This window comes from Denticeps clupeoides, chromosome 11 (assembly GCF_900700375.1).
Source record: "Denticeps clupeoides chromosome 11, fDenClu1.1, whole genome shotgun sequence".
NCBI lineage: Eukaryota > Metazoa > Chordata > Actinopteri > Clupeiformes > Denticipitidae > Denticeps > Denticeps clupeoides.
This window is the reverse complement of record NC_041717.1, coordinates 22430901-22441108: the sequence shown is the minus strand read 5'-3', so window position 1 is coordinate 22441108 and position 10208 is coordinate 22430901. Positions and strand designations below refer to the sequence as shown.

General features: G+C 49.0%; 1 protein-coding gene across 1 annotated transcript; it reads right to left on the bottom strand.

Annotated features, from left to right (window-relative positions):
• Positions 1 to 1202: 1202 nt before the first annotated feature.
• On the bottom strand, positions 1203 to 7740 carry LOC114799778 (uncharacterized). The gene is made up of 4 exons (XM_028996645.1): positions 7678 to 7740; positions 6358 to 6666; positions 4165 to 4324; positions 1203 to 3161 (listed from the first exon to the last, which is right to left on the bottom strand). The coding sequence occupies exons 2-4, from the start codon at positions 6524 to 6526 to the stop codon at positions 2375 to 2377; spliced, it is 1116 nt and encodes a 371-aa protein (XP_028852478.1). The 5' UTR covers positions 6527 to 6666; positions 7678 to 7740; the 3' UTR covers positions 1203 to 2374.
• Between the last annotated feature and the right edge of the window lie 2468 nt (positions 7741 to 10208).

Below are 10208 nucleotides of genomic sequence, written 5' to 3'. Positions count from 1 at the left end.
AATGATAGTAATATCCTTTCCAGCTGGTTTAAGGATGAGCCACTTGTACCTCATCTGGGTACAGTTTACCGTAGCAGGTAAATATGGTGAAATCAGGAATATGCGAGACCAGAATCGATAAAAAAAAAAAAACACGCAACTTTTGGCTGGTGTGGGTCAAGTTGGGGTTGAAGGTTTTCGGATCAACCGTAATTCTGTGAAATGTCCTCGACCGAAAATGCATAAACGGCCTTTAAGGACACAGGACAACAAGGAGATTTTTTTAAAGCAGAGGTCCCTCTCTGAACCACAGGTGGCGCTATAGATCCACCCAGCGCTCCACTCTTACCGCCTGTTATCCTGCTCCACACGTTGCACAGAAACATAAATGCATACTAATATAAAAAGAAACATTCTTTTAAATGACCCTGCTGGTTTTTATTAAAACCCCAGAACGTGGTCTAATGATGACTTGTGTCATTTTACCTGACATATGTTGTAATATGTAATAATGCGAAATGCTCACAAATAAAAATGATAAAATCAGATTCCACTTTATTGCTGTTGCACCAAATAAAGGTATTTTCATGCCACCAGAATTAGACTTCTGAAGTTCCTTAAACATGAAACATGCGCCAGCGGTGATTTAACCTGATTTAATATGCAGTTGAATAAGAAACATTTCATTTCAGAGATTCGGATATGAATATGACAGACAGGAAGTTGTTAAAAGTGATGCTCATAAGCAGTTTGGATCCTCTGTTTGCTCACCCGCCTCCCCCCTTCTGGCGACTTTAAAAGCATTCCTCCTGATTTAACACCCCTCCCCTGCTGGAAAGCGGATAGGAATTCAAATGGTTTCTTCTGAAGTCAGCAGCACATTTCAGAACAAATCAGAATATTTTAAAGAAGAAATCTGTGATGGTCCTTGTTTTGTGAGTTTCCTTGTGGAAATAAAACCATAATCACCTCATTTGTTTTCTCACGCAAACTCTGGATGTGGCACAAATACATATTACATTTACAGCTTCTCCACAGAGACTTACAACCAGTATTTACAGGGACAGTCCCCCCCTGGAGACACTCAGGGTTACGTGTCTTGCTCAGGGACACCGTGGTAGTAAGTGGGGTTTGAACCTGGGTCTTCTGGTTCATAGTCAGTAGTTACAGGGACAGTCCCCCCCTGGAGACACTCAGGGTTAAGTGTCCTGCTCAGGGACACGATGGTACTAAGTGGGGTTTGAACCTGGGTCTTCTGGTTCATAGGCGAGTGTGTTACCCGCTAGGCCACTACCACCCTATAGTTATGCCACGTTTCATGCAGACAACCATAACCTGAAATATTACCATTCATGCCTGCACTTCTTACCAATGCTCTGCCCTCCAATAAACCGAGGACATCAGGCCCACCGTCCCAACCAGAAAACATGGCGTCTAGTCCACCCTGCGCTTCCCACTGCAACCGTGCTGGAGGATTGCTGGTGGTCCAGTGAGGATGGCAGAGGAGAGGTCAAAGGGCAACTTTGAAACGATGCACGGCTCCATCCCGATGTCTGCAGTGATGCTGATGTTTCTTCTTCTTCTCGTGTCCATGTAGGAACGGCCGTATTTTCCCAGCTCCGCGCGGCGGGCGGCCTGATAATCGCCTGTGATGTGCTCGTGTGTGTTTACACGCTTTATCAGCGGCCGCCGGACATCCTCTCCTTCTCCTTTCCAGGCGAGAAACAAAAATATTTGCTTCTCGGCAGGCTGGGAGCCATCTCCAATCTCCTCGATTCGAGGCATTCCTCAGATCCACCAGTGGGCCGCCACTGGTCTCCAAGCAACAACGGCCTAAAGCGACTGGAACTGCCACGTTCCGTCGTTCGGTTCTCCAGTGGCCGCTCAACATTCTAACCACAGAGAACCTCTTCAGTGAAATCGTGCAGAAAACTTCTTACGTTCAGGATCTAAGCAGAACATGGCCAAAATGTTAAATTTAATTGTATATAATGTGTTTGAGGAGCAGAGTTGTTACTCGCTCGTGACAAGACAGTAGCCTTAACTCAGCAGGATCTGTGGTGTTCTGGCAGGTAAGGAAGCGGCCCCGTAATCAGAAGGTTGCCAGTTGGAATCCGGAGCCGCCAAGGTGCCACTGAGGTCCCCTTGATGAAGGTACCGTCCCCACACGCTGCTCCCCGGGCGCCTTTATTGGATCGGATGGCACTGACCCCGCACGTAAAGTCACGGCCCCAGAAAATTTAGTTCGGTGCCACATGATGCCACAGCATTTGCCAGAAGATCTTCTCCAGAGTCAATGTTTTCAAATAGATTTCCTAACAAAGAAATATGGGGAATAATAGTGAAGGTTGGAGAACCACTGGCTCAATGGTTTTTATTTTAATGACCGTTATCTTCAGCCTGGAAATGGACGTTCTGTGGACTCCTGGTCCCCTAGGACCCCCATACAGAGCCTTGGGGTTTTTTTTGATTTGGGAAGTGGGATGATCTCAGTGCCCCTGACTGTCAGCCGGGGATCTAGAACTTTCCCTGCCTCCTTCCGGGGATACAGGAGACTGGAGTGAACTCTGTTCTTCGTTCTTCCATGAGGGACATCTCTGGAGGTCGACCTGTAGACAGAGCCGGGTCCATGAGACGACGGCAGAATAGCAGTTGAGGCGATGGCTGTCAAGTCCATGACTCTCCAGAAGAATGATGGGGCCGAGGTGAGAATGTGGACCCTTGTGGTGAGGATTTTTGATCCCTGGGTCCCTCGTCCCTCACCTTCTGCCGTTGAGTCCATTCCACATCCACGCCTGCCCTGGTCTAGACTAACAGAAGGATTCTCGGGGCCTACAGCATGAAGAACGGCGCATTGCTCTGCCTTGTTTACTGCTTGTCCAGTGTAGCCCTGGTCATCTTCACTGAGATGGTTCTTCTCTGTTTGGTTTGCGCAGTCCTCTGGATCTTCTTCCCCCCTATTTGGTTTGTCCGTGCTCTCGTCCTGCTCTCGTTGTGCATTTTTGTCTGCTGTGTTGTTCTTGGCACCCTCCGAGTCCTCCAGCGTTTGGCTCCATGTGAAGACCCGTGGTGTTGGGGTCTCTGGGCCGTACTCCCGTGGTCTGATCTCCGTCTGATCTTGCTGCGCCTGGTCTGCAGCAACGTCTGCGTCGCTCTGCGTTCCTGATCTCCTCCCCAGACACCTGTTGTGTGGAGAGTTCTGGTTACTGCTGGAGCTTGTAGCGAGCCGGCACCTTCACCCACGCTGTAACCAACCCGTACGTGTAGAACGTCTGGAACGTCTCACCTGCGTTTGGGCTCCAGCGACGAGGGCCGAATATCGCTGAGACACAGTATCTGCAGGCTTACCTTGCATTCCAGTGCAGCTGGAGCAGAGGTTCCGCTGCCACTCAACTAAATCTAACATGCGTGTCCTGTCAATCAAACTTATCTTTTAACATACAGGCAGCATGAATAAAGCAGATCGGTTATCTGACAACCGTGCTTTAATGTGCCTTGCTAGGCGAGATCAGGCTGTGCTGTTGCCAGATTGGGTGATTCATATTCAGAATTTTGTGCACATTTTTTTTTTTTGCTGAAAAAAATCCTGTATCTGGCAACAGTGGGAGGCTCTATAGTCTCTATACTACTGGCCAGTATCAGGCTGACCTACAAGCCCAACCTACAAGTGAAACCTTCTCCCCCTGACCGATGCTAATGATCTGCCTGGACTGGGATGGGAACCACCTGGAGGCCATTCGATCGGCCCTCAAATCCCTCAGAGACAGAGGGATCATATTCCTGGGGAGTTATGAAATTTTGCCCTCAGTCTCAGCAGCTGCCCTTTTCGCTCAGTAACAGGGCTGTGAGATCAGCTCGGTTTGGGCGCGGCCGAGTGCCGTGCACGAGTCATGGTACAAGGCCAATAGAACATTCTACAAAACATCTTAAATTCGTACTATCAACGTTTAAAGATACTTCAAATTTAAAATGCAGTCACCACAACCAGCCCTGGGTCTCCAGGGCTCCACACCCGCCAACCAACGAACCTGGTGCCATCATTTGTTGGCGTCGGACACCCGACTGCATTGTTAAAGATCACCGCGCTGGCAAAAACACGTTCCCCTGCCCTGCCATGCATCCCTACCCCACAAAATACAGAGAAGCTCCACCTTCGTAGCATAAGAAAAACGGTGAAGGTCATACCGGTCTTCAGCGAGGTCACGGATGGACTTCCCCTGTGCTGCCTCCCGCTCCTTCTCCGCCGCATCGGACGACGAGGGCAGGTACAGGTGGAGGGCGGAAAGGGACACGGATTTCCCCAGACCATCTCTGGAGCTCCTGACCACTGCGCACCTGGGAGTTTCTCCACGGAAAACATGAACAAGGTATGGTTGGTCTAAGGAGCAGCACGTTCCCTCGGCGGTGGGACCTAATGCATTACTGGAACGATGGCCTGTTTCGATTGGCAGGGGTCAGTTGGTGTGCAAGTGTGCCGCAGCTTCTCATTTTGGACCAGTGATCAAAGGGCCTTTTGAAGCTGCCAGCCCGGTAAACAGTGTGGTCAGGCCCACTTTGAGGCCGGAATGGCACGTCACCTCCAGATGCAGCACCAGCACACTGACTACCAAGCCTCAAATTCCACGAGGGCCTATCTCCTGGTTTTCCCAGGTCACTGTACTCAGGTCACATTTTATTGGTTTACTATAAAACTCCCAGATGCCTCGTGTCACGTAAATTCATTCGTTTATAGAGCACGTTTAGTTGACCAAAGTGCTGTACAGGCAACAACACACGCAGAGTAATAAAGCATAAAAGCAAATCAAATAAACGGACAATGTATTCTGACCACATCATAACTCTGGATAGACTTTCTATCTAGGTCCCATACGCAACAAAAATCTATATTTTTCAGTATATTATGTGACAATATACTTTGTGTGTATTCATATACTGTGAATTGTACATATTAATATACGTTGATATATTCTATAATAATATAATTTATGTGTAAGCAATGTATAAATATATAAAACATGATATATGACAATAAATGAAAATACTGCAATTATTGCCGTTTTCATATATTGAATAAACACATTGTTATACTGTTTTTAAAAATGTCCTGCATTAAATGAGATTATACGTTGAAAAAGGCGTTGCAAATGGCTTGATGGGGACGTTTATTACATCAAGGTTAGATTACTGCAGCACATTACTGTCTGGATGTTCTAGTAGGTGCATGAGGAAACTCCAGCTAGTACAGAATACGGCAGCCAGAGTTCTAACTAGAACTAGAAAATTCTTACAAACACTAAAATCCTACTTTTAACCTATAAAGCTCTAAATGGTCTCGCCCCACAGTACCTGAGTGAACTCTTAGTTCTTTACGACCCGCCACGCCCCCTTCGATCAGTGGGTGCGGGGTCACTACTGGTACCCAAAGTACAGAAGGTCACAGCTGGGAGCAGATCCTTCTCCTATAGAGCTCCGCAGTTGTGGAACGGCTTGCCTGTCAGTGTCCGGGATTCAGACACAGTCTCGGTCTTTAAATCTAAACTGAAAACACATCTGTTTAAGTCCATTTTATCACACAGTCCCCCTGTTAAGCACAGACAGTCTTTAACCTAGTTAGGCTGTCCTAACTAGGTGTGTGGGGTGGCCTAGCGGTTAAGGAAGCGGCCCCGTAGGTGCCACTGAGCAAAGCACCGTCCCCACACGCTGCTCCCCGGGCGCCTGTCATGGTGCCCACTGCTCACCAAGGGTGATGGTTAAAAGCCGAGGACACATTTGACGAGACAACCCGACATGAATTGTACCAAAGGGTCCACCATGACACTGGACTAAAACCTACTCTGTCCACTGTCCTGGACCTCCAAACATGGACAGATGCTCTATACTACACTTTGCACTTCTCCACCTCTACAACTGTAGGACTTTTTCTCTTCTTGGACAAACCATCATCAGCCCTGCACAGACACCACTTGCAGGCTCACTCTACCCTGGAAGGATGTCCCTCTCTCTATCACTCCTTCCCAACGTTTCTTCCTTTCTTTATTTTTCCTTGTGTGCAGAAGGGTCAAGTGTTGGGGTGTCAACTGTAGGGTCCCTCAAAGCCCATTGAGACGTACTGTATGTGATTATGGGCTTGATGTTGTTCTGCAGCGGCAGTTTAGAAGAACAGGAATATGCATTGTTATGGGGACCCTGAAAAACATTTGAACGTTTACTACCAGGTTATTGCAGCCTCTTGAACTTAATCTGCAGTGGAGAATGAGGGTACAGAAAAAGCAGGTGGTAGAAAATGGCCATAAGTCACCAGGAGAGCTGAATCAGGGTTTTTGGTGATTGCCAGAAAAGCAGCATGAGAAGATGGAGGAGGCGAGTAATTAACACTACCTGGTAGGTCCTGGCCTGGTCTCTGGAGGCCGGTGTCTGCAGGTGCAGTACTTGGCCTCCGAGGTCCTTTCTGAAGGAGCCCTCCCCTACTGCCAGAACAGGACGGGGGTCTCCTTCTGTCTCGTCCTCTCCACGGTCCACTCATCACTTCCCTGCCATCGTCCTTCATCTCCTGCTCCCCCAGGGGGGACAACGTCCTCCCCCTCTCCTCGCCACAGCTCAGGCTGCTGTGTGATGTCTCCAGAATTCTTGGAGACCACGTTCGACTGCTGCATGACCTCTGCACGAGGGTGCACTGGATCCCCAGCACTGTGGAGACATGAACAAATTCAAATGTCCTCGATCTTATTTAATGTGTCACCAGATCGTCCAGTAGATGGTTAGGAACCGTACCTATGAGAGGACATAACCCACTGGCTGGCTGACACACATCCAGTGAAGGTCTGAGGGAGGCCCTCTGAAGCCCTGCTCTGCCATTGGCCAGCTCAGGGACATTCTTCTGCCGAGGCCTGTCCAGCGAGGCTCGAATGCCAGTGTGTGGCATGGGCTGAGACTTTGGGAGACGACAATTCACACATGAAGACACGCTGCTCTGGAAACGTTTGTTCGGTGCTACGTGGTGGGTTCATGAACACATGGGCTGATGGTCCAGCGCGGCGCCATTAATTTCCCATCACGGCAAGGCGCCCCGTGTTTATTTTCACATGGTTTATTACAGGCCATCGCATGACTGAAGGCACTTTCTGTCACGGCCAATGTAGTTCCAACGCAAGCAAAGGAACGAGATCTTCTCCAGGTTGCACGCCGCAATTACGCCATCTTTAATATCCGCACCGTGTGTGTGCGCGTGTAAATAAACAGTGTGCAACATGCAATGCTGCATCAGATCTTCGGACCCACAATCCCCTGTTCACCCAGTAGTTAGAAGAGTCACATGATACGTGCTGCATGCCTGTGGGTTGGTTTGAAGTCAAAAGAAATGTAAAGATTTGGCTACTAATTAGCGGCTGGTGGGCCCTGGTCACCTTCATGGTGATGAAGGGTGGTCGGACCATGATGGAGGTCTTCAGGCATTATAATGCCTGGCCAGGGGGGATATTTTCCTGTCGGCAATTGGCATCATTTCTAGATAATTTCGGTCTGAAACAGCCACACACGGAGCTGTCACTCATGCCTACAGGCTCCACCCCTTTTTGAACGTTGCTTAATGTTCTTCACGCACCAACAGAAAGATCCAGATAACAGACTCTCGCCACGCCGACTGTAGAACTTCAGAACGCATCAAGCAGAGAGTGAGAGGAACCCAGATTGCACTCTTACCTGCTGAAGAGCTTTCAGCAACGTTACGGGACGTCCTGACATGTTCTCCTGCCCTTCCGTCTGTTGACGCTTCACCCTTCTAAGCTGTTGCCTGGGAGACAGGGATCCGGGTTCAGGGTTCCTTTCTCGGCTGGCCGTCGCCGTAGCAGTAAAATAACAAGACGCCTCGGGCGCAGAATCTGCTCATGTCGGTGTCAAATAGCAGAGTTTGTATGGGTTGAAAGCCGGTACCCACAAGGCATTGCGTTGTGGCGCTCTGGCACGTTTACTAAGAGACTAGGCCTCGTGCGGGCAGCTCTCGAGCCCTGCCAGACGTTCCAGACGTCCAGATGCTGCGCTCGGGGACCGTCTGCGTGCCGGACAGGGGCTGATGGGGACCAGCTGTCTCCACGTCTGCCAGGCTGGTCCAGCCTGTCCTGTCTCCCCCGTCTCATTCCGTTTTTTCCACCTCTGTGTGAAGGACACAGTTCGACCTGATGAGTTGAATACGGTCACCGATCCCCCTGGGTCTCCGTCCATCCGTCCGTCTGTGTGTGTGTTGTTCACTGCTGAGGACAATGTCCAGTCTCCTTGGTATGAACGTAAGACTTGCATTGTTCTCTGGGAACTGAGTGGAAGTAAATCTGAACAAGCAGCAGGTTAAATCCAGGAAGTGTCGTCAGGAGTAAAAAGTTCGAGTTGAAAGGCCTACACACCATACATCATCATTATTACATCAAAGAGTTATTATATCCGCCATATATCTAGACATGACAAGCATGCTGTTCTGTTCTGGAGGTCTCATGAGTGACGTGTGGAGATGCAACAAAGCCCAGGAGCAAAGGAACCACCCGGGAGGATCTCATCTCATCTTATCTCATATCTCGGCTTCTTCTGTTCCACATTGCGTGGATCTCATGTGGACCAGGATCTTGGGAGGTACATAAAACAATATTTGTTTCATGTAACATAATTCCAGTTCGGGGCTCCGCGGTCACGGTCCTGTGACAGAACGTTTTCATTCCAACCTTCTGCGCTTTCAACCTGCCACAAACAGAAAGCGGAAAAATTGTGAAAATTATTCCCTCGTATTTATGTGCCGACTAGGGATGAACAACGTGGAAAAATGTATATAAGATACTTCACTAGGACCCCCAACTATGAATACAATCTTTTTATTCAGTCTGTTCTAGTTTCTATACAGAAGTCAGACGAGAAGAAGGTTACAAGTTCATCTAAATCTTCTCTAAAGAGGAAGGTCTTGAGCTGCCGTGTGAAGGTGCTCAGTGACTGAGCTGGAGGTTCATTCCACCACCGAGGGGCCAAGACGGAGTGTGATATGTACGATGTGTGATATGGACTATAATTCAGGCTCATCACTGTGAAGGTTCAGATATGAAGAAAAAAAAAATCTTCTGCTCCCTTCAAAACTTCAGTCATTTCCGTCAGACAGCAACAGTCAGAATGTCTGGTACGGACGGCGGGGAAAATGGGAATCATCTGCTTTTATTCCGGCTCCCTGTCTTTTTACAAGTGAAATTGGGAGCAGGTCTGACAACATCTGGCCTGAGGAGGAGGAGGAGGAGGAGGAGGCCAGTAAATCCTGTGTGAGGCCGAGCTTTCATCATCCCCGGTGCTCCTCACCATGTGTGCAGCACTCTTGTGTTCTCTGAAACACGGCACAGAACGTTCCTCTCACGTCTCCCACATGCACTAATCCTGAAGTGCATTTAACCGCCACCCTTGGTGAGCAGGTTGCGGGGACGGGACCTTCATCAAGGGGACCTCAGTGGCAGCCTGGCTGACCGGGATTCGAACCGGCACCCTAATGAAATGTCCAGGGTGCAGCATGAATATGCAAAAAGCACATTAGATAAGACTGATATAGCAGAAACACAGATTTCCAACTTATAAAGTGAAAGGTTATATTATAATACAGGCAATATGAAGGCCATCATCTGAAGAGATCTTGTCTTCTCCCACTAGAGATTAATCGCAGAGCACAACACCCAGGGTCAGTCTCCAGTTGTCCCGACTTTCAATGAAGCCGGCGCTTGTTCTGGCGCCGGGTCTGCATGTTGTTATCTCCAAAAGAACACTTCCATTTACGAGCACAACTAGAGCGCTTCTCGGTGCACACCGACGCGTGACCGTCCCTGACGTGACCGGTGTTTCACCGGCGTCCTCGGGACGGTGGGCGCGGACAGGAGACAGTGACCCCCACATCTGCGACCCATTCACCACAACTGCAGCTAAACTGACCGTATCCCATCCAGCGACGAGTAGGAACCCCCACACCCCCCGACATGGTTGCATTTCACTGCATGTTGTGCTGCGATAATTACACTGCAAAAAAATTTTTACTTTTTCATAATTCCAAACCTATTTCTTTCGTTTATTTCTTTCCATGGCAAATTAACTTCCTAAATGCCAGGTCTAAACCTGAACTCTGGGACTGCATTTTTACGGCAGCTATCGGCACGGCCTCACACCTCCGAGGACCTTGTGTGGGCGGAGTTTACTTACTCTCCCTGTGCGGGTTACCTCCAGGT